Source organism: Bidens hawaiensis, unplaced genomic scaffold (genome assembly GCF_021521415.1).
Source record: "Bidens hawaiensis isolate Kalapana, Puna unplaced genomic scaffold, B.hawaiensis_p1.1 tig00004192_1, whole genome shotgun sequence".
Lineage (NCBI taxonomy): Eukaryota > Viridiplantae > Streptophyta > Magnoliopsida > Asterales > Asteraceae > Bidens > Bidens hawaiensis.
In genome coordinates, this window is record NW_027491249.1 from 1,926,119 (window position 1) to 1,950,894 (window position 24,776).

At 35.2% G+C, this 24,776-nt stretch overlaps 1 protein-coding gene and 1 pseudogene across 1 annotated transcript; one reads left to right on the top strand and one right to left on the bottom strand.

Annotated features, from left to right (window-relative positions):
- Nucleotides 1-2,682: 2,682 nt before the first annotated feature.
- LOC143625696 (uncharacterized) lies at nt 2,683-10,463 on the bottom strand (annotated as a pseudogene).
- A 959-nt stretch (nt 10,464-11,422) lies between these two features.
- Nucleotides 11,423-24,482, top strand: LOC143625699 (ABC transporter G family member 35-like). The gene is made up of 18 exons (XM_077095968.1): nt 11,423-11,793; nt 11,868-12,077; nt 14,142-14,386; nt 15,262-15,392; nt 15,477-15,869; nt 15,959-16,557; nt 17,122-17,392; nt 17,803-17,956; nt 18,040-18,117; nt 18,707-18,843; nt 19,186-19,298; nt 21,422-21,665; nt 21,741-22,115; nt 22,923-23,056; nt 23,144-23,371; nt 23,437-23,608; nt 23,861-24,115; nt 24,210-24,482. Exons 1-18 carry the CDS (start codon nt 11,423-11,425, stop codon nt 24,480-24,482), a joined length of 4,383 nt encoding a protein of 1,460 aa, XP_076952083.1.
- The last annotated feature ends 294 nt before the right edge of the window (nt 24,483-24,776 follow it).

The window sequence follows — 24,776 nt, forward strand, 5'->3', positions numbered from 1 at the left end:
GTGTGTGAATTGCTAGACATAAATGCTATTTGATTACTTGTATAACTTGTACATTCGGAGAGGTCCACCATATTCTCATTATAGTATGATCATACGACCGTCTAGTTATAACAGGCGCCCGATTCTCTTGGCAATGGTTCGCTTGACACTTTATTTGCTCATTGGTTTGGTTTATTTACCGCTTTATTTACGTGTTGCTTTATTGCAAAACTGAATGACTTGCTCACTCAACATTATTGTTGACAAAAACTATTGTATTTTCTACGTATATGCAGGTTATCGTTTAAACTGAAGATTTGGAGTTTTGGAATGCTAGATGAGACCATAGGCTTTATCAAGAAAGATTTTATTTAAGTTTAAATTATGGATTATTTCTTTTATTGTTATGAATTCTTGTTTGATTTGCTATGTTTGGATATTATTGTTTTTATTTGGAATAAAATAAATTATTAGATATTGTCACAATTATTGCATGATAGTTACCTCGAGCTATGAGCAATCATGCTCACGCCCCGGCATTTCCGCCTTAGGTTGGGGTGTGACACAACTAACCTCATTTTATCTTTACTAATGTTACTAATGTTATATATTGAGGACATCGTGGTTTGTGGAGGTCCGTTCTTTGGGGATCTCCAATGGAGGTTGGCGTCACTTCCGATCCGTTATGGGGGGTTGGGTCTCTGTTCGGCTGAGGATGTATCTACATATGCTTTTGTGGCTTCGAGAGCACAGTCGTGGTGTTTGCAAGACCATATTCTTCGGGGTTGTGATATTCATAGGTTGGACTCTGATTATGGGTGTGCGATGGATCGTTTACGTACTTCACTTCCAGATTTTGATCTTAGCGGGTTCTCTAATAAGGACACCGCCCCCCCTAAAGCCCAACATGTTGTGGCGAGTGCCTTATTTAGTGGAATCGTCAAGAGTTTAGAAGTGAAGTTTGATCTATCCCCTCGCCAAAAGGCGGTGTTCGAATGCCTTCGGGCTCCTCGGGCTCAGGATTTTCTAACAGCTATCCCCATTGAAGGATTAGGCCAACGTATGTCGGGTTTGGAGTATCGGGCTATCCTTAAGTACCGGTTAATGATCCCTATGTTCCCGACGGATGAACCTTGCCCAATTTGTCGCAAGGTCTGTTTGGATTCTTTTGGTGACCATGCGGTGCATTGCAAAGAATTGCCTGGCTTTAAATACAGACATGATCTGGTTAGGGATGTTCTGTGTGATGTTCTTAAACGGGCAGGGATTTCTGCTAAAAAGGAGGCCCCTATTAACTTTCTCACGGATCCTATTGAAGGGAGGTCTACTTTACGACCAGCTGATATTCTTGTGTTCGGGTGGGCAGGGGGGAAACACGCCTGTGTGGATCTTACAGGAGTGTCTCCTCTTGTTGGGCTCAGGGACCGTGGGTTTGTTGTGGGTCAGGCTGCGTTGAAGGCTGAATCGGGCAAAGTTGTTAAACACGAGAAAGCTTGTTTAGATAATCAACATGTCTTTCTACCATTTGCCTTTGATACATTTGGTTTTCTGGCTCCAGAGGCTGTGAAATTTTTGAGTAGGGTTCAGCGCGTCATACACGGAACCTCTTCAGCTTCTAGGTCTCAAAGCTTCGTTTTTAGCAGGATTGGCTTTGCTGTTCAAAAGGGGGTTGCGGCGCAGCTTGTTGCCCGTTTGCCTGCCACTTTATTGTAATCGTTTTATAGTAAATTATATAAACTTCGATCTTTTATTATGTTTTAACAATGATTTACAATCAATTTATTTGATGTTATATTATTATTGTGATACACTAATTATTCATAAAATCTTCTTAGCAACCCCACAAAACAACCACAACCGAAGCCTTTATTGTTAAACTATAGAAAAAAAATAGTAATATGATTATTTTGACCTGTTTTCTAAAAAGATTATTTTGAACAGTTCTATACAATTATAAAAAACAATCAATGTTATGTATATATATTATAAAATCATCAAAGTAGTAAAATAAAGAATATAAATAATACCTTAAGAAAAGAAAATAGTTGGTATTCGTCTAACTGAGAAGTCGAAGCAACCTTTAACATAACAAATGGCAACATGGTTTAATCAAATTATACCACTTTTCCCCGTGTTAACATCGAGTCTAACTTAATAGTAGCTTCTAGATTTTTGCTCCCAAACCAGTATGTCATTCCCATTCGAATAGAGTTTAGATTGGAGTCCCCCATGACCCACACTTACACTCAACTCTGATACAAAAATAAAAATTAGAGTTAATTAAACATTATTTAATGTTTTAAAACTTAGAAAAGTGAACTTACATATGAAGATTAACTCTCGAACCAGCACCACTGCCCCCTAATGAATTCCATGCTATGACAGCAGTCTAAGACGACGTCGCTAGAATCCGTCAGTCATCGGAAAATCCTCCACCGCCTCCACAATCACTTTTTCACATGTTCGTAAACAGATTATGGCCGGCCATCGGAAAAACGACCCATACGGTCAGTAAACAAACCCGAGAAAACCAAAAATGAAAGAAAAGTCACCGGACTTACCTACTTCGCCGGATTCTCTTCTGAAACCGTCACCGCCGATAGGGTTTAAGCCCTCGTCACTGCTAATAATTGAACAAGAATTTAAGATGTAAGGGTGAAAAATACCTTCGACAGAGTGATGCAAAAGAAAGGAAAACTTTCTTTATGTCAGTACTATAAGATAACATCCATCAGCAACCACCTGTTGCAGTGGATCTAAAGCGCGCTGTATAAATTTAAGAAATGTTCCATCTGCTCCATCAAACTAAAGTGGTTTACTTTTGCAACTAAAAGTTAATAAGTAGGTTGAGTTTAGTTAGTACCTTTGGCAGCTACATGTTCCACAAATATGTAAACCCCACCTGGTTTAAGCACCCTCTTGATTTCTGTACACAATGAGAAAATAAAAAAAAATTATTGAAACTTCTCTATTCAAAATTATTGTTTGACTTGTTTAAAAGCAAAGCTCAAATTTTAATATATATAAACTATAACCCAACCTTAACACACATAAATGATGAATTCTGCAGTTTATAACTTTTGCATTAATTATGTGTATGTCACATGCATTATTTTTGTTTTTATATGTACATCAAATATGTGTAAAATACAAAATAATAAGAATAATAATAATAAAAACAAACGAGCTGCCTTAACCAACCACGAGCTGGCTCGAGCTTTTGACGAGCCAAGCCTGAGCCAAGGATGGCTCGGCTTGTGGCTTACCTAACATTAATGAAAAAAAAATAAAAAAATTATTAAAAATTCTCTTAATATTGGAATTCTTGTTTGACTCGTGTAAAAGTAAAGCTTAAATTATATATATATATATATATATATATATATATCTGTGTGTGTGTGTGTGTGTAAATTATAACCCAAAGTTAATGCATTTAAATTATGAATTTTGTAGTTTATAAATCTGCTTTATGTGTATGTTACAAATACTATTTAGTTTTCATATAATATCAATATGTGTAAATTAAAATAAAAATTAAACATTACTTGAGCCCGGCTAGAGCTTTAGACAAGTCGAGCCCAAGCTCAATATTTCAGCTTGTTAAGACTTATGATAAACAAGCTGAAGCGTATGGATTACAGCCCTAAAAGATTATTTAAAAACTAACGTGACAGATTGTCTTACACTCTCATATAAACATTAGTCAACCATATTGATGCAGCTTATTAGAAAGAATCATGATGTAACAATGAACGGATAAAAGCATACCCTGAAGAGTCTTGTTAACATCATTAACAAAACATAGGCACATAGCACTAATGTGCCCACCACTGCATCTATGGAAGCATCACTTACAGGCAATGCTTCTACAATTTGCCATTTTTATAAAGCTGTAACACAAGTTATATTGAGTGAAATAACTGATGATCATTAAGAAGACATACAACATGAATAAACTTGAATTTTTTTCAGGCAAACCAGAGGCTTTTGCTGCAACTTTAGCATATTTTTCCATCTTTCTATTCGTGTCAACTCTTACTACACTTGCACCTGAACCATGATATTTGAGATTAGGACCTGTTCCTATTCCAATCTCTAGTATCTTTGCATTCTTTTCCGTTAAATTTGCAAAAGGTTTACTTATAACCTGTAATCTTGTTATATAATAACTGTCATTTACACAAATACGCAAACAAAAGCGAGTAATTATATAATTACTACTTTGTTTCTAACCTCAGCCTCATAAGATTTCATTGATGCATCCATTGCTGCTGCATAAAACTCTTCGTACCAGTCCGGTCTTGGAGGACGAAACCTGCTCAATACAGCCTAAGAAAAGTGAATTATTTAATGTTTTAAAACTGAGAAAGTTAACCTACATATGAAGATTAACTCTCGAACCAGCACCACCGCCCCCTAATGAACTCCATGCTATGGCAGCAGTCTAAGACGACATCGCTAGAATCCGTCAGTCACCGAAAAATCCTCCACCGCCTCCACAACCACTTTTTTCACATGTTCGTAAACAGATTAGGGCCACCGGAAAAACGACCCACACGGTCGGTAAACGAACCCGAGATAACCGAAAATGAAAGAAAAGTCACCGGACTTACCTACTTCGCCAGATTCTCTTCTGAAACCTTCACCGCCGATAGGGTTTAAACCCTCGTCACTGCTGCTAATAGAACAAGAATTTAAGATGTAAGGGTGAAAAATACCTTCCGACAGATCTGGGATTTGGTCTGTGGAATGCTTAGGGTTTCTTTTGAGTGAGTATGAAAGCCAAATTAGGATTTTGAATTTTAATCCAGAATATATGCATACACACAAGTAGCGAATACAGGATTTGAATTATATGCTTTAAGGATTGTACATTATGCTTTGGTTTATTGTATAACTCTTAAATTTCAACGTCTTCATTTTCTCTCTCTTATCTCTATTATATACAGTAACAGATATAGTATGTGTGTGTATAGGGAGGGACCCACACTGCAAGTCTGCAGTAGGTTTGCAGCAATGGACTTTAGTTCATGGATTTGTCACCACAATGGTGGACTATTTCCACATCATGTATGTTTCGTGGGATGATTAGAGATTCGTGGGATGATTAAGGGGTGATTAGAGATTCATGAGATGATTAAGGATGTGATTCTGCCATTCTATTCTTTTTTAACCCGTTGTGGTCTTCATTTGTCGTTTGGGATTTCATTTGTTCGTTTGAAAACCGTCGCTTCTGTTTTCAATGAAAGAGGCTAGCAGTGACTGCCGGGCTTTTGTATTAACTGAACAGGCTCATTAGAGACTCGAGGGTTGGTTAAGGATGTGAATCCCTCGTTCTAGTCTTCTTTTACTTGTAACGGTCTCCATTTGTTCGTTTGGGCTTTCATTTGTTCGTTTGAAAACTATTGCTTCTGTTATCACTGAACGAGGCAAGCAGTGAATGTTAGGCTTTTGTTTTTCACTAAACGGTACATTTATGGACGCGTTGGATGCTTAAGGAGGTGATTCCCTCATTCTAGTCTTACTATACTCGTTGCGGTCTGAGTGCTAAAAGTAGTCTTAATAATTATTAACTAAAATTACGCTAATCTAGACACTAAGTAATAAATTCTAGACTCTTAAACTTAACTAAACTACTAACCGGCAAGTGAACTGGTCGACTCTAGTACAGCTAAGTAAGTCCGGATATCGAACCCACGAGACTCTTTTAATTACGTAAACTAGGTAATTTATTATGACGCCAAAAACTTGAATCCCCGGCAACGGCGCCAAAAACTTGATGTGCTAAAAGTAGTTATTAATTTATTAACTAAATAAACGCTAATCTAGACACTAAGTAATAATTCTAGACTCTTAACTTAACTAAAACTACTAACCGGTAAGTGAACCGGTCGACTCTAGTACAGCTAATTAAGTGCGGATATCGAACTCACGAGACTCTTTTAATTACGTAAACTAGCTAAATTAGACTCAACTACATACACGACTATTTATTTATACTATTGGGGTTTTACTAAAAACTAATATTAAATTAATCATTAAGACTTAAAAGACGACTTAAACCTAGACTTAATTCAAATGATGACAAACAACCACCTAGGCTATAATCCCTAATGTATCAGTTATCAATTAGTTGGAAAATGCATATTATGGAACTGAGATCGTAAAATAGGCGCTTAAATGAAAACCCAAACAGGACCCTTAACCCTTCTCAAGAAGACACCTATGGATTTCTATTAAGTTCTTAAAAACACCAGCTTAATTAGACTCGCTTACGGTCGCTAATTATTTTATGACAAGTACCTCTATAAGAAATCCTACCTTACAGCGCGGAAATCAAAGGTAGTTTAAAGTATTCACTCGACTAGATAAACAAGGCTGAAAAATCAAACCTAGACGGACTCCTTACGAAGAACTAAATCTAGCAATCTTAAACAACCAAGACTTATCATATAATCTATCACCTCACAGCTATTTAGATTAGCAGCACACTTAGGTCTATTTGATTTATTAATATTGTTCCTATGGCTTTATTGAAAATCAACCATAAACTAGTCAAAAACACACAATAGATGACCTAACAGAATCCTATCATATGACTGACAATTACCAAGGAAACTGTGAAACAATAAAACCCGTCAAACAATCCTTAGCACACATATGCATCGAATAAATAACAAGAAACCTCTTACTTAATTGTAAACCATAACAAAAGCAAATTCCAAACTAAAATCCAACGTCAACAAAAGTTCATCATAAACCTAGGTGGTTTAAGGGGTTTAGCCAACAACCATACTCAAGACCAAAAGAAAATAAATAGACTCAAACAATAAATTCATGACGAAAATAATAAATTCAAACCGAATAATAAGAATGTTTGGCCGAGTAGGTGTTGAACCAAATGCTTGCTCTCCTCTCCTTGCAGGTGCCCTCCAATAATTGTTGACCAAAACCTGCTGACTTCTCTTTTTTTTTTCTTTTTTCATTTATAAACAATACATAATAATAATAATAATAATAATAATAATAATGATAATGATAATGATAACTAGTAAACTATAACATATGAACGACCCTTCATTCGTCGGTTTCAAGTTTAGTAAAAGTGTTCCACTTTAGCTCATTGTCTTTAGAAACAATTAAACTCACATATGAACCAAATAATAATAATAATATTCAATAAAAACATGGCTCAAAAGTATCCAAAATAGTAGGGAATATTTATACAATAATATGTATATTCTACGCCACATCACGGTCTCCATTTGTTCGTTTGGGCTTTCATTGGTTCTTTTGAAAACTGTCGCTTCTGTTTTCACTGAACGAGGCTAGCAACGACTGTTGGCCTTTTGTATTAACTGAACGAATTTATTAGAGATTCCTGAGATGATTAAGAATGTGATTCCCTCATTCTATTCTTTTGTTACTTGTTGTGGTCTCCATTTGTTCATTTGGAATTTCATTTGTTCATTTGAAAACCGTTGCTTTTGTTTTCCCTAAACAAGGCTAGCAGCAACTGTCGGGCTTTTGTTTTCATTGAACAGGGCCATTAGAGACTCAAGGGGTGGTTAAGAATGTGATTTCCTCATTCTAGTCTTCTATTACTCATTGCGATCTCCATTTATTCGTTTGGGCTTTCATTTTTTCGTTTGAAAACTATTGCTTCTATTTTCACTGAAAGAGGCTAGCAACGACTGTCGGGCTTTTGTACTAACTGAATGGGGTAATTATAGATTCATGGGATGATTAAGGATGTGATTCCCTCATACTATTTTTTTTTACTCGCTGTGGTCTCCATTTGTTCGTTTGGGTATTCATTTGTTCATTTGAAAACTGTTGCTTCTGTTTTCACTGAACGAGGCTAGTAGTGACTGTTAAGCTTTTGTTTTCACTAAACGGGACATTCATGGAATAGCGGGATGATTAAGAAGTTGATTCTCTCATTCGAGTCTTCTTTTACTCGTTGCGGCCTCCATTTGTTCGTTTGGGCTTTCATTTGTTCGTTTTAAAACTATGGCTTCTATTTTCATTAAACAAGGCTAGCAACGACTGTCGGGATTTTGTATTAACTGAACGGGGTAATTAGGGATTCATGGGATGATTAAGGATGTGATTCCCTCATTCTATTATTTTTTTTTACTCGTTGTGGTCTCCATTTTTTCGTTTGTAATTTCATTTGTTCGTTTGAAAACCGTTGCTTCTGTTTTCACAGAATGAGGCTAGCAGCGACTGCCGGGTGATTGATGGCGAAAGGTTAATAAAAAACATTTATAAATTACCTATTACTAGCTAGGGCAATTAAGGTGTCTAATCCACAGGGAATCAGTGGAAAGTGCTACGATAGTTCATTGTTCACTAATTAATTAAACTAGACGGACAAACGATGTCAAGCGGTTTGGAAAGTAATTTGGTTGTAAAACAATTGAAAACAGTGACTACACTTCAGGTTCGAGATATGCAATAAACTGAATGACGATAATTTATGCCAATTGGGAAATCACATAAACATGATTCGTTTATTAGAATAGATAAATGATTACTAGACACAATAGTTTGGTTATGATGACTCACAAAAGTTAATCCGAAGAATTGACACAACTGAACACGGTCTACATAATTACCAATTCATTAATAGAAAACTAAGCATATATCAATGATTAATGGCAAACAGTTCAATGACGATAAGAACTCAATCCTAAATGTGGATGAACCCCAGACCAAATAATTGATGATAAACGAAAGTCCGAGAAAAACAACTGTTTAATAGGTTCCAATAAGCATATAGATTAAACCAATCAAAAGATTAATCAAAACTAAATCCCAATACATGCAATGTTCATAAAATAATCAGTTCATTTGCAAACCCTACACCTAAAGTGGTCACAAGTGGTTTAGCCTTGCCTCTTCATCATGATTATCTTGATTATGGATTGGAAGAATGAAACCATGGATGATTATGGTGATTGGTAGGTGTTAGAATGGTGGAGAATGGCCCCAAAATCGCCCAAATATGTTAGAGTATGAAGCTTAGGCTGCATAGGATTGAACCGGGCTTAAATATAGAAGAAAAAAAATCTAAAAATCGCGTTTTTCCGCCCAGGCGACCGTAGCCTACGGTCATAAGCCACTGGTTTACGGTGACTGGCCCACCGTACTGTTTTGCCCATAACTTCTTCGTTATAGCTCCGTTTTACGCCCCGTTTTCGGCCACATCTTCGTCTTCAAATTCTCTATAATTCCACATAATAAAATCTTCATTTCCACTCCATATAAATTGCTCCAATTTGGCTCCTTTAAGCTCCGCCCACCTTAAAATGTAAAACCACTCAAAGTAATCGTGTTTCCGGCATATAAACACACAAAAAGCACGCCATGACTCATTTAGCACACGATATTTCACCCATATATCACTGGGATTTTGTTTTTTACTGAACGAGGCATTCAGGGACTCATGGGATGATTAAGGATGTGATTCCCTCATTCTAATCTTCTTTTAATCGTTGTGGTCTCTATTTGTTCGTTTGGGCTTTCGATTGTTCGTTTAAAAAGTGTCGTTTCTGTTTTCACTGAATGAGCCTAGTAGTGACTGGTGGGATTTTGTAGGCTTCTTTTACTCTTTGTGATTTCTATTTGTCCGTTTGGGGTTCCATTTGTTCATCTAAAAAATTTCACTTTTCTTTTCACTGAACGGGGCTATCATTAACCAATGCACAACTAGTTTAAACCGAGGTAGGCGTCAACAATAGACATCTTGTACGAACGACCGTGAAGATGGAACCAAAGAAGCATGACAATAGTGACAACAAAAACAACATACCTATCAACGCATTGTCTGATCATATTAATCAGTTTGAGCAAAGAACTATAAAGAACTGGACAAAAAGCTCTTTTTCAGTTAGGCACTCCTCAGGTCGCACCTTGACGTTGCTACGAGGTTGGGTGGTGGTGGTGGTGTGTGTGTGGTGTGTGTGTGGGGGGGGGGGGTGCTTCATGAGAGTTAGCGACTACTTTAATTTATAGAGTTAAGTGTCATTTTAGTACCTGTGGTTTGTCCAATTACGCAGCTTTAATACCGTTTTTGAATTCATTGCAAATGGCTACCTCACTTTTCTAAAACTTGCAATTTTATTATTTTTTTCTAACCCTGTCTATTTTATCTATTAAGTCATGGGCAAATTAGTAATTTTGATTATTTTATTAATTTTTTCTTTTGAGCTAATTGTCATTTTCATACATTTGGTTTGGTCAATTATGCAACTTTAGTACCATTTTTTAAATTTATTGCAACTGAATACTTTGATTAGTTTTGGATAGATAGGCAAACCAAGAGAGAAATTACATATTACATATTATAATAAAAGGTAACTAAAATACATGATAAAAGATGAAAAACAATCATGAAATGTATAACATATTTTTCAGCCTTTTGTTCTTGATTGCCAATTTACTTCTAGTAGCTCAAGATCCAAGTTCATCTTAGCCATTTTTCTTACATATTCTTTATGTGCATTGATTTTTTTTTTCAAAAGTTCGGGTATGATAACGCTTGCTCTTTAACACATCGATTACAATCACACAACTTCAGACCTCTTAGTATAACATCAATTGAACTTGTAAATGAACGACGGTTGACGAAACACATGGGAAAAACACCATATCGTAATTCATTGAACTTGCAAATGAATAATGGTTAAGATTCGAAGTATCAATGAGCGCGGGTGGGGGGGGGGGGGTTGAGCTGTTCATTTAGGGTTAGAGATAGTCTTTTAATTGTAATATGTAATGTCTCTCTTGGTTGGCCTATCTATCAAAAACAAATCAAAGTATTCAGTTGCAATAAATTAAAAAAAATGTACTAAAATTGCATAATTGAACAAACCACAGGTATGAAAATGGCATTTAGCTCAAAAGAAAAAATAAATAAAATATCAAAATTACTAATTTGCACCTGATTTAACGGACAAAATTAGAGGGGTTAGAAAAAAGTACTAAAATTGCAAGTTTTAGAAAAGTGAGGTAGTCATTTACAATAAATTCAAAAACGATACTAAAATTGTGTGATTGGACAACCACATGTACTAAAATGACACTTAACTCAACACATAAACTACCAAACGAGAATTGTTATAGTGCTAAATTTCTGTTTTGTTATATGATTGCATTGAATATATACATTTAAATAAAGAGCTTGATAGTGCTAATCAAATAAATTAATGACCATATTAGTCTAATGACAATTAAAAAAACATAATAAGACAATAAGAAGGTTGTTTTATGGGATTTAATATTAACATATAACCATGAAAATCAAACAGATTTTGACAAATTTACCATGACCAACTTCACCTTGTGACAAGTATAATATCATTCGTAGTAGTTTAACAATAATCCAACTTTATAAATAACATAGAACCCTAAGAAGCTAACACTTTAAGTTTCAAAAATGGAGAAAGAACCAAAGATGAGTTTTAGCCGGAGTGTGGGGAGAAGTATCGGTAGAGCTGCCACGAGTTGGCGGATGGAAGACGTGTTTGCTCACAGCCGCGGTAGCAGCCGTCACTCGATGGAAGATGAAGAGGCCTTACGATGGGCTGCTTTGGAAAAACTACCGACATATAGTCGATTACGAACCACCATCTTCCAGCCATATGTTCAAGATGATCAAGAACAAGCACGTACTGAACAGATGTTGTTAGATGTACGAGCTCTTGATCCACAAACTCGACAAAACTTTATAGATAAGGTTTTTAAAGTTGCTGAAGAAGATAACGAGATATTTTTTAGGAAGTTAAGAGATAGGATTGACAAGCAAGTGTTCGTGTTATTATCATTTGTTTCAACTTGTTCATGTTACTAATAAGGCATGTTACTATATGAAATGATCTCAGGGTTGGGATCTCCCTTCCAACCGTAGAAGTTTGGTTTCGGAATTTGTCAGTGGAAGCGGATTGCCACGTCGGAGAGAGGGCACTTCCAACACTGATAAATACTGCTCGGAATATTGTTGAATCGTTTCTAGCTACCTTGGGCATCAGTTTCTCCGAGAAAGCTAAGCTTCGAATTCTTAAAGATGCATCCGGAATTATCAGGCCCGGAAGGTATACATCTTAATATATTAATACTAAGTTAGAAAAACACACACACACATATATATTCATATATATATAAAGATTTCAAATGAGAACCACTTTGAGTTCTAAGAACTCAATATAACAATTTTTTGTTTTTTGAAAATTTTTTACACATGCGTAATATATGTAGGTTACATATATGTAAAAAAATTACAGGTTTTTTTGCGTACTAAGTCGACATTTTACGCATGTGTAACGGATGTAAAAGTTAGTGTAATCACTTACATTTTTATTCTCTCTCCTATTTTCTTTGACTTTTTAGTCAGATTTAATCTCAACCACATAATCTAATCCATTTAATTAAAACTCAACATGGTTCTCAAAATATCCCTCCCCTATATATATATATATATATATATATATATATATATATATATATATATATATATATATATATGGGATGGATCATGCGAGAAGTGATATTATAGCGAGAAGTGCGAAAAATGAATCTAGACCATTGATTGTGTTTAATCAATTGTAAACAATAGAAATGGCATTATCGTAAATAAAGACACATATTTATGACATATTTTTAATTAAAAAGGGCTGCATGTCTTTTATAGTGTTGGCCTAATCAAAACCAGGTATTAATGAATTCGTCGGTTATTTTTTCTAGCTTAATTAATGCTCATAAGATGATTAATACTAGTTTAATAGATATACATGATACATAAAAACATACTCCAACTTGTCTCAAGTGACTACACGACATTAGTTTTACCTACACTATATTAGTTATGACAACACAGCATTTGAAAATGTTCATACACTACATTAAATATGTCCAAAATACATTAGTTATGACTACATAACATTTGAAAGTGTGCCTACACTACACCACATTAGTTTTGCCGACACAACACTATATATATCTACAATACATTAGTTATGACTATATGACACTTGAAAGTGTGCCTACACTATATTTGAAAGTGAGCCTACGCTGCATCAGTTTTGCCTACGCTACATATGATATTTCTACACCACATTAGTTATGACTATATAACACTTGCAAGTGTGCCTACCCTATATTAGTTTTTGCCTACACTACATTTGATATATCTACACAACATTAGTTATGACTACACAATATTTAAAAGTAAGCCTACATTACATTAGTTTTTTCAAGACTATATATGATATGTCTACATTACATTAGTTATAACTATACAAAATTTGAAAGTGTGCATACACTAGATTACGTAACTTTATCTAAATTACATAAGATAAGCCTACACTACATTAGTCGATTAAAATAAAAAAAAAACTTCACATTAGATATCAAATAAAAAAATTAATTAGCCATGTGTTAGAATAAAATTATTTTAGATCAAATGGATTTTAATTGTTCAAATTTTAGATGAAATAAATAATAATAATAATAATAATAATAATAATAATAACTACTCATCATTTGTTAGTAACTTAACATTAATTAAACCATTAATGAGTATGAGTTACAAAACAAAACATTTTATATTTTACTAACATACCCTTTTATTTAAATAATAACAAATTAAAAAAGAAATCATGTGATTGGTTATAATCTCTTCTCGCACTTTTTGCTCTAAGAAACACTTCTGAAATGAACCAAATCCTATATGTATATATATATTACACTGGCTAAATAAATGTTTTTTAAAAATATTTATTTTAAACAAAATGTTAAATATTTCTCAAAAAGCGTTTTATAAAAAATTAAAAAATACGACTTATAGTGTAATCATATTATTTATCAAATTAAAAAAGTTCATTATTATTATTTAATAGAAGAGAAAAACGAAAAATCAAAAAATAGGTTTCATCAAAGTGATACATAACATCTAATATTTAATAGGAGAGAGATGTGAAAAAACCAACTTTTAGATGAACTTCAACACTAACATATGACATTCATTATTTTTATTCATTAGATATATAAGATAAGATATAAGGTTTTAGATTTCTAGGCGTAAATCTTGCTTATTCAAAATTTATTTTGTAATAAAGCACACAAGTCTTCCAAAATTTCATATTAAACACTATTTATAGGATGACACTTCTACTAGGGCCACCATCTTCTGGTAAGACAACACTTCTACTGGCTTTGGCGGGAAGGTTAAATCCAAGCTTAAGAGTTGATGGAGAGATAACATACAACGGTCATAAACTTAACGAATTTGAACCTCGAAGGACTTCAGCCTATATTAGCCAGTATGATATTCATGCCGGCGAAATGACCGTTAAAGAAACTCTAGATTTCTCAGCAAGATGTCAAGGAGTTGGATCTCGGTTAGGTAACTTAGCTTTAAAACCACATATTGTGAAATTGTGTTAAAGTAATTGGTTGTACTGTATTCTCTCCAAGTCTCCATAAATATTGTGAATAGCAATATGCCCAGCTCTTGAGGTGTGCTAGCCGCACCCTCGGCCAAGGCACGTTTTATTTAGGGGTCAATATATATATATATAATAAATAAACTTTATATAGTTGGATTTTGATTATCTTAAAATTATCGGCCTCAAAAAAAATTTTTATTCACAATCCATTTGGTAAAGTTTAGGTTACTGGGCCCAAACCAAAATCCATTTGCTAAAGAATGTTAAGATTTGCTATATATTTCGTTAGCAATTACTGTATTTGATTTTATTTCTAAGGTTTTGCTATATATATCGTTACTCCCTCCGTCCCGGTCAAAGTGTCTTAGTTTGAAAAACACAAAATTTAAGGTGGATTAAATGATTACCTTTTTTGCTAACCAAATGACAATAATGCCCTTGGAAAATGGGTCCACCATATTGTTTATTAATACTAGTTGTGTGTGCTTAAGAGTAAACTTGGAAATTGACTAATAAATTTTGAAAGTGGACATTTGTAATGACACAAGTAAAAAAGGAAATATGGGCACTTTGAAAATATAATGTTAATGTCGTTTAAAAAGTTCGCTTCTATATTCCGTCACTCGTTAGAGCCTATGGGCGGTTTTTTATTTCGACTCGGCCGAGGTATATAAATTCTCGGAGACGGACTTGTAGCATCAACTTTATACTATAAAATGCATAAATTGCATACCGACTAGCCACTACCTAGAGATCAACCGCTGCTATAAAATTTATGATAGAAACTACTCTAATACTTAACAAGATAATAACTATAGATAATGAAATTCAGAACTCTTAACGGAGCTTGCAAGAAGAGAAAAAGAAGCAGGGATCTTCCCGGAAGCGGAAGTTGATCTTTTCATGAAGGCAACTGCCATTGAAGGAGATGAAAGTAATTTGATTACTTACTACACTCTTAGAGTAAGTATATTACCTTTCGGTTTTAATATCTTTAGTATAATCTTTCCTAAATCGATACATTTGTTTTGTTACACCAAAAATCAGATATTGGGCCTTGATATCTGTCGTGACACCCTCGTTGGAGACCAAATGCGAAGAGGTATCTCAGGGGGACAAAAGAAACTTGTAACCATGGGAGAAATGCTTGTGGGCCCCGCAAAAACGCTGTTTATGGATGAAATATCGACGGGTCTAGACAGCTCAACTACATTTCAGATAGTGAAATGCATGCAACAAGTAGCGCACCTCACGGACTCGACAATATTCATGTCCCTACTACAACCTGCCCCCGAGACCTTTGATCTTTTCGATGACATATTCTTGCTATCCGAGGGCCAGATTGTGTATCAGGGCCCTCGAGAACACGTTGTCGAGTTCTTTGAGAGTTGTGGGTTCAAATGCCCTGAAAGAAAGGGTGCTGCTGACTTCTTGCAAGAGGTGAAAACTAAAAAGTAATTTTTTTTATTGTGTACTACGCAATACCGTTAAACTTGATCGTAAATCACTAATATTTTTTTTAATCCCAGGTGACATCTAAAAAGGACCAAGAGCAATATTGGGCAGATAGAAACACAGCATACAGATACATCCCAGTGAGCGAATTTAGTCAACGATTCAAAACATTCCATGTAGGCGAAAAGTTGCAACATGAATTATCAGTCCCGTATGACAAAAACCAAAGTCACAAAGCCGCTTTAGTCTATAAGAAATACTTAGTATCCAAAATGGAACTACTTAAGGCTTCATGGGATAAAGAAGTGTTGTTGATGAAAAGAAACGCGTTTGTTTATGTTTTTAAAACCGTGCAAATCCTGTTTATATCATTAATTACCACGACCCTATATTTTAGGACCACAATGCACCACCGGAATGAAATAGATGGTTTCATTCTCATGGGTGCGCTTTTGAGTAGTGTGCTTGTTAACATGTTTAATGGGTTTGCTGACTTATCACTCATTATAATGAGGCTTCCTGTTGTTTACAAACAAAGAGACCTCATGTTCCACCCTCCATGGGCTTTCACACTTCCAGCTTTCTTGCTTCGTATACCAATATCGTTGATAGAAAGTATTATGTGGACTATTATTCTCTACTGGGGTGTTGGCCTTGCCCCAGCTGCTAGCAGGTATTATGTTAACTATATTCTAATTCTCTATAATAATAACATAAAACTTTCAGTAATTTATGCTATACATATTAGTGTGTATTAGAGGTGTGCAAATTGCAGTTCTATGCCTTAACCATAACCATAATTGAACTTTGGTTTCGATTAATTGGTTATGAAGCTCAGTTATTGTCAGTTATGGTTAGATTTCGGTTAATTAATCAAGCAAGGTTGAAATAAATTACATGAGCATTGAAAAAAAATAGTGACATCAAATCAAATGGGAATTGAATGAATGTTAATTATATATATATATACACACACACATATATACATATTCCCATGGTCTTTATAAAACTGACACTTATATTTAATCTACACATGTACATATACGCATATAAAAATATATGCATCTTGGCGTAAGCATGCCTTAATTATTTTCGGCTCGGTTAATGTTTGGTTACGAGCCGCCGTTAACCATAACTAGAATAGATTAATCAAATAGCCTTAACCATAACTGTCGATTAATTTAGGTTAACGGTTAATGGTTTGCTCACCCTCATCAATGTGTATGGTGTAATACAGGTTCTTCAAGCATCTTCTCTTGGTGTTTCTGATACAGAATGTTGCGGCAGGACTTTTTAGGTTGATTGCCGGAGTTTGTAAAACAATGAATATTGCAAACACCGGTGGATCTGTTGTACTTATGCTTATATTTCTATTGGGTGGCTTTATTCTACCTAAAACCAAAATTCCAAACTGGTGGGAATGGGCTTATTGGATATCACCTCTGTCATATAGCTACAAATCTGTTGCCATCAATGAATTCATTGGCTATAGGTGGACTAGTCGAAGAGTATGCCACTAGCTCTTTAATTTGCTAAAATCTTAAATTTGTTTTTAATAGGAATAAGAAGTTGGTATATTTGATATTTTTAATAGGAATAAGAAGTTGGTATATTTGATATTATTTTGAGGAATCGGATTTTGATAATCTCAGTTTGACCAATTGACCGGAACTAACCCCAACTAAAAAAATGTTTTCTAGCAGTCACAGCTTCTAATCTATTTTCTTCCAGCAATCTGAGACTTATGTTCCATATTATCAAAAGGCTAACGAGGTTACTTTTGAGTTAAATGGGATTACAGGAGGAAAATATGTTGAGAGTTGGGATTGTCATAAAACATTTTTTCAGTTGGAATTAATCCAGGCCAATAGGTCAAAGTTGCGATTATTAAAATTCAATAGCGCTATTATTTTGGCAGAGTATCGACAATTCAACAAACCTAGGGTTTTCTGTGTTAAAGAACTTGGATATCCCAACTTCAAAAAGCTCATACTGGATTGGTGTCGGTGCTCTTCTTGGTTATATGTTTATCTTCAATATCCTTTTCACGTTTGCTCTCATGTATTTAGAAGGTAAGTTAGTTAATTGTTTTGAGTTTACAAAGGCTTGAGAGTTTCAATAACTAACTATGATGATTCTTTTATATGCTAACTAGCCCCTGGAAGACCACAAGCAATAATCTCTAAGGAAGAAGTTACAGCCTTAGATGGTCATGCTACTCATGAAGGAGCGAGTTCAAGTATGAAATTCAGATTCCCAAAAGTTACTATTTGTTAAGGATGTCAATCTTCATAAAATTGAAGTAGGATTCATGTAGTTTACTAATTACAATGTGGCGGGTAGTAGCATCAAGTCCACTATCTAGTAATGTATATATTTTAATATGGTATAGGCGCATCCTTTAACAACTCACAACAAATCAAATATTAATCTACAATGTGGGAGAAGAATAAGAAAAATATTGGGTAGTAGTTGATTGTTATTGTGTGTATATAGAAGAAATGAAGAATACACAAGCCAAAAAGACAACTACTAACAACCCTTGTATCATATCGTTTGTCAAGCTAAACATTAAATTCACTCATCATAGAACTAGAGTAGTATTGATGTAGTTTCATTAATTATATTTTAGTGGGTAGTTAATGTAGTAGTTGATAGTAGCATTTACTTTTATCTTTGTATATGCATGTGATGCTAAACGTTGATGAGTAGAGTAATGTAGATTTCAATATCAATACTGGTTTTGTAATTAACACAAATGATTTAACATCTTTTCGATTTTGTAATTAACACAAAAATCAAACTAATGATAAACTTTGTAGATGGAAAGAAGAAACTACGTCAAATTCGTTCTTCCATTTTAGACGCTAATCGTGTATCCAAGAAAGGGATGGTTCTTCCATTTACTCTACTCGCCATGTCTTTCAATGACATGAACTATTATGTTGATATGCCTAGTGTAAGCTCCTCTGTCTATTTAAAATATTATCCATAACATAATATATCTATATATATATATTTGTGTGTGTGTGTGAGTGGGGGGGGGGGGGAGTTAACGTAAAAATGAAATTAACATGCTAATTGTAAGAATTAAGTAAAGTAATTATATATACAAGTAAAGTGATTATATAATTACATCGTAGAGTAATTGTGTAATTACTCTATGATGTAATTATATAATTACTCCACTTGTATATATAATTACTCTACTTGATTCTCACACTTAGCATATTAATTTCATTTGTATTTGATTCAAACCCTATATATATTTATACAATCCTATGATGATTTTTCGAAATAGGAAATGAAAGAACATGGGGTGACGGATACCAGGTTGCAATTACTTCGTGATGTAACCGGTACTTTTAGACCTGGAGTCTTAACTGCGTTGATGGGAGTAAGTGGTGCTGGAATGTAAGGCCCCGAACCGGTAGCCCTACTTTAGCGTCGGATTTACTCATAAACACAGTTCTTGCAATCAGAGTTAATTAAAACTTTCGCGGAAACGTTTACTTGAAGCATTCGTTACAAAACATTCAATCTCTTCTTTGATACTATAAAACAAATCATTATATTTAAAACATCTTTTCTTCCATCTTAAGATGCCAGCCGTTCAATCCATGCCATGTGCCATCCTCATGCTAGTTCTTTGGTCTGATCAACTGCGTGCATACTAAAAGTCAGCTACGCTGAGTGAGTTCTAGTTAATCAAGCAACTTATCATACAACCACTACTTGCATCATACACGTATCCGAAGACACGTAGTCCACTATCTAACCTGCTTACCTTACCACTTAGCCTCTTATTTACACCTACCACCTTGCCACTTTAATAACGTATAACGTTATGCCACTTTGCCACTTTGCCACTTTAATGACGTAGTCACGTATAGGCTTACCCTACCACGTACTATCGTCATGCCACTAACACTCTTACTACACTCTTGCCACTTCTAACACGCTCTACCTCTACTTGTCTACAACATGCTTCATATCATTTACATAATAAGCAAGTCACATCATAGCATTCATACACACTAATAACCACTTGGCAATCACTATCCTTGGCGATGCGTGCAATATCCGAAGATCGTTCACGCACCAACAAGTATTATATAGTAGCTACCTCGTATAACATCTATAGCATACACTTACCACTTAAGGTAAGTGTATTAACACTTCACATCGAGTATGCACACAGCCCCGAAAACATAACAAGGAAATGGGGCTAGAAATTCACCTGAACACGGTTACGTTCACCGTTAATCGTAATCCCTTTCTTCAGTTGTGCACGGCTGACTATATAACAAGTATACGTATCAATTAACTATCACTACTCATATCATCTTTCTAGTCTTAACTACTACCCACAACGAACGGGGGTCCGGGGGCAGCGCCCCTGGCAGCGGGGTCTAGGGGCGGCAGCCCCTAGCAGGGTCCAAGGGGCAGAGCCTCTGGCTGGGGTCGAGCTGCCAGGTCAGCTTGGAAAAATTTTATTTACATTAATTGTCTTAACACATTTTTCATTAGGTTTTTAATTTATTTTCTAATCGAACTCGACTTTAGGCGAAGTTAAACCTTAGGCGAACTTAGCTTTAGGCGAAGTTAAACCTTAGGCGAACTTAGCTTTAGGCGAAGTTAAACCTTAGGCGAACTTAGCTTTAGGCAAAGTTAAACCTTAAGCGAACTTAGCTTTAGGCGAAGTTGTCATCAGGCGAACTTAGCTTTGCAGGCGAAGTTCATCAGGCGAACTTAGCTTGCAGGCGAAGTTGAACCTTAAGCGAACTTAGCTTTAGGCGAAGTTGTCATCAGGTGAACTTAGCTTTGCAGGCGAAGTTCATCAGGCGAACTTAGCTTGCAGGCGAAGTTGTCGGCTGCAGCTACTGTTCGTGCTTAAATCCCTTAATCATCTTCGTTTCTTAACCAAATAACTTGATTTAGGTATTCATGGAATCGTCTGACCAGCGCCTACAAACCCCAACCATCAAATCGACCTAACATCGATGTTTAAAGGGTGCGATTTAGGCATATAGGTTACGGGTTCTTCTATCAATCGATTAACCCATCAAATCATAACCATTTTCAGTAAGTTTAGCTTTGTTGGATTCGTTTTTACCATACAAACACAGATCTATCATTTCTATACTAATCCCAACCTAAACGAACAAGTTCTCGATATAAACGTACCGTAAATGAGTCGAACTACGAACACGAGCTGGTCTTGTTGCTTTGGTTCGTCACGACGATCTAGCACCAACAAGCTCGGGTCCTCGCCTTTGGATCTTGGTTCGGGTTGTGTGTGTATTTTGGGGTGTGTAGAGATTAGGATGGATAAATGGATGGAATGGAAAGGATTGGGGTTTAAGGGGGTATTTATACTCCCTTAAGCCCATGGACCGAAGGCCCATATTTCCTTTTGGTCCCTATCTAATCCCATCTAATTATCCTACTAAGTCTTCATATTTTGCTATTATTATTATCGTTCCACTAACTCGTTTATTTCACCCGACAAAATAATATATTAAATATTACTTTAGAAATTTCGGGATGTTACATGGAAAAACTACATTAATGGACGTTTTAGCAGGAAGAAAAACCGGTGGTTATATTGATGGAGACATCAGAATATCAGGATTCCCGGAAAAACAAGAAACGCTTGCTAGAATTTCCGGATATTGTGAACAAACCGATATCCACTCTCCCACAATCACCGTTCATGAATCTTTAATCTACTCAGCTTTCCTTCGTCTCTCGATTGAAGTTAGCAAGGAAGACAAGATGGTAAATAGCATAGATGTTATTAATTAATTTAGTATAATATACTACTAATAATAATAATTCCCTTTATGATTACAGATATTTGTAAGTGAAGTGATGGAGCTTGTTGAACTAGACAATATCAAAGATGCAATAGTGGGACTTTCAGGAGTTAGCGGATTATCAACGGAACAACGAAAAAGGTTGACAATTGCGGTTGAGCTTGTTGCTAACCCTTCAATTATTTTTATGGATGAACCAACTTCCGGGCTTGATGCAAGAGCAGCGGCCATTGTTATGAGAGCTGTGAGAAACACTGTTGATACCGGAAGAACAGTTGTTTGCACCATTCATCAGCCTAGCATTGATATCTTTGAATCTTTTGATGAGTTGTTACTACTAAAAAGAGGAGGGCAAGTTATCTATTCAGGTCCTCTTGGAAAACATTCTCAACAAGTTATCGAGTACTTTGAGGTATGTATTGCGTGTTTTACCCCCATCGTATGAAGTAGGGCTGTCAATTCCTGACACAACCCAAAACGAAACCCGACACGAAAAATTACAGGTTTTGGGTCAGCTGACACGACCCGTTTTCTTAAACAGGTCAACCTGTCTAAAAGCATGTCAACCCGGACCTGACCCGTCTAAAAGCATGTCAACCCGGACCCGGCCCGTTAAAAAGTGGGTTGACCTGTTAACCCGTTTAAGAATTTTAGAGAATCTAATATTTTGATTTTAGAAATAAGAAGAATTAAATTTAAAGTTAAATACTTTGATTTATTATTTTTCATATGTCTATTAACTTTTAAAAGTTAAACTAATTACTTTTTAAAATATTTTTATCCACTATTCACTTCCAACATTTTAATCTTATTAGTCTCAACTGTCTATTCTCTTATTATTTCTATTCGTTTGTTCTTATCTTGATCTAAATATCTGAACCTATATTGTTTGTTAATCAGGAATGAGAGATAAATACACAAAAACAATTAGATATATCACAAGTTATTAGAATGTTTTTATGAATAAGAGAAATTGATTGTTTAGATTATTATTAAGCCATTAGGTATTACTCGTATTCGTAAATTAACGTAAAATGGGTTGACTAGAAACACGACCCGGACATGACACGAATTTAAATGGGTCGAGATGACACGACACGAATAAAAATATGGGTTGGGTTAGGGTTAAAAAATCTCAACATGCCAACCCAAAACCTATCAACCCGCCAACCCGACACGATTGACTCCCTAATATTAGTCTAACAAGATGTATTATCAGGCAGTTAATGGAGTTCCAAAGATTCCCGAGAAATACAATCCAGCAACATGGATGTTGGAAGTGACCTCTAGTGTTGCAGAGATGCGGTTAGGTATAGATTTTGCTGACCATTTCATTGCCTCATCTTTACACAAGTAAGTCCTTTGCATTATAAGGGTATGTTAAAAATAAATGTTATAACTTAATATAAGAGTGGTTATCATTTAAAATGAAAATCTTAGAAGGAACAAGGCTTTGGTGAAGGAGTTAAGCGTACCCGCTCCTGGCGCCGTTGATCTTCACTTTGAAACACAATATGCTCAATCTTCTTGGGGACAATTCAAGTCTTGTATATGGAAGATGTGGTGGAGTTACTGGAGAAATCCTGATTATAACCTTGTACGTTTCTGCTTCACGTTACTCTGTGCCCTCATGTTCGGGACTTTATTTTGGAAAATTGGCAACAAGAAGTAAGTATTAAAAATGTATGATTATTTATAAACACAGTTTCAAGATTCTTGATTTACATTTTCAGGTCCACTAGCACTGATTTGGGCATTGTGATTGGGGCCATGTACTCTTCAGTATTTTTTGTTGGTATTAATAACTCCCAGACAGTCCAGCCAGTTGTGGCAACGGAAAGAACGGTCTTCTATCGTGAACGAGCAGCAGGGATGTACTCTTCATTACCATATGCCATGGCACAGGTCTGTTTTAATTCCAAAACACCCATATATTTTTACAGCGGGAAAAGTTAACATACAAATTAAATCAACGTGCTAACTGTGAGAATCAAGTAGTATAATTATGTAATTATATCTACACTATAATTACACTATGTTGTATATATTACACTACTTGATTCTCACAGTTAGCACGTTAATTTAATTTGTATTTGATATAAACCCTATTTATAGTATATTCACAAATTCTAATGGAACTTATGAAATATGTTTTAGGTGTTTGTGGAGATACCATATGCATTACTTCAAACAATATATTACACTGGGATTGTATACTCCATGGTGTCATTTGAATGGGCAGTAGCTAAATTCTTTTGGTTTTTCTTCATCACCTTCTTTTCATTTCTCTACTTCACATACTATGGAATGATGACTGTTTCCATCTCACCAAATGAGCAAGTAGCAACTATATTCGCTGCCGGCTTTTACCTGCTTTGCAATACCTTCGCAGGGTTTTATATCCCACGTCCTGTAAATATTTCAACCTTAATTACTTATTCGTGTACAACTTTATTTTAATATATGTTATATCCCACTAATTATTTTTTTTTATTTGAAACTTTAGAAAATTCCCGGATGGTGGGTTTGGTACTACTGGATCTGTCCAGTTGCGTGGACAGTGTACGGGTGCATTGTCTCGCAATATCATGACGCAAATCACGAAATCGTGGTGCCTGGTATGACAACTAACCCAACCATGACAAGTTATATTAAGGACTACTATGGTTTTGAATTGGATTTCATTGGTCCTGTTGCGGCTGTTCTTGTTGGCTTTTGCGTGTTCTATGCTTTGCTTTACGCCACCTTCCTTAGGATTTTGAACTTTCAAACACAATAGAACGAAACATGCGGAGTATGTAATGTTTTATTCCTATAAATACTCACACATATTGTTAGATTAATCAATGTTTGTTCACATGTAAAATAAATGTGAAACGGGATGGTACAAGAGACTTGGCGTGTATTTATTAGTGCAATATTGAAACGGTCCCCTAAAGGACCAAAGTCTCTTTAGAATACTTGCAAATGATTGATCAATATTACTAATTACAAAACTATAGCATATCTACTGTTGTAGATATTTTGAGCAATTCATTCAAATCAGTATATATTCTACTGAAGTATCAAACTG

Coding starts and splice junctions, on each gene's coding strand:
- LOC143625699 (XM_077095968.1), top strand. CDS start 11,423: ATGGAGAAAGAACCAAAGATGAGTTTTAGCCGGAGTGTGGGGAGAAGT. Junction 15,393..15,476: donor TTACTTACTACACTCTTAGA/GTAAGTATATTA, acceptor ACCAAAAATCAG/ATATTGGGCCTTGATATCTG. Junction 15,870..15,958: donor CTGCTGACTTCTTGCAAGAG/GTGAAAACTAAA, acceptor TTTTAATCCCAG/GTGACATCTAAAAAGGACCA.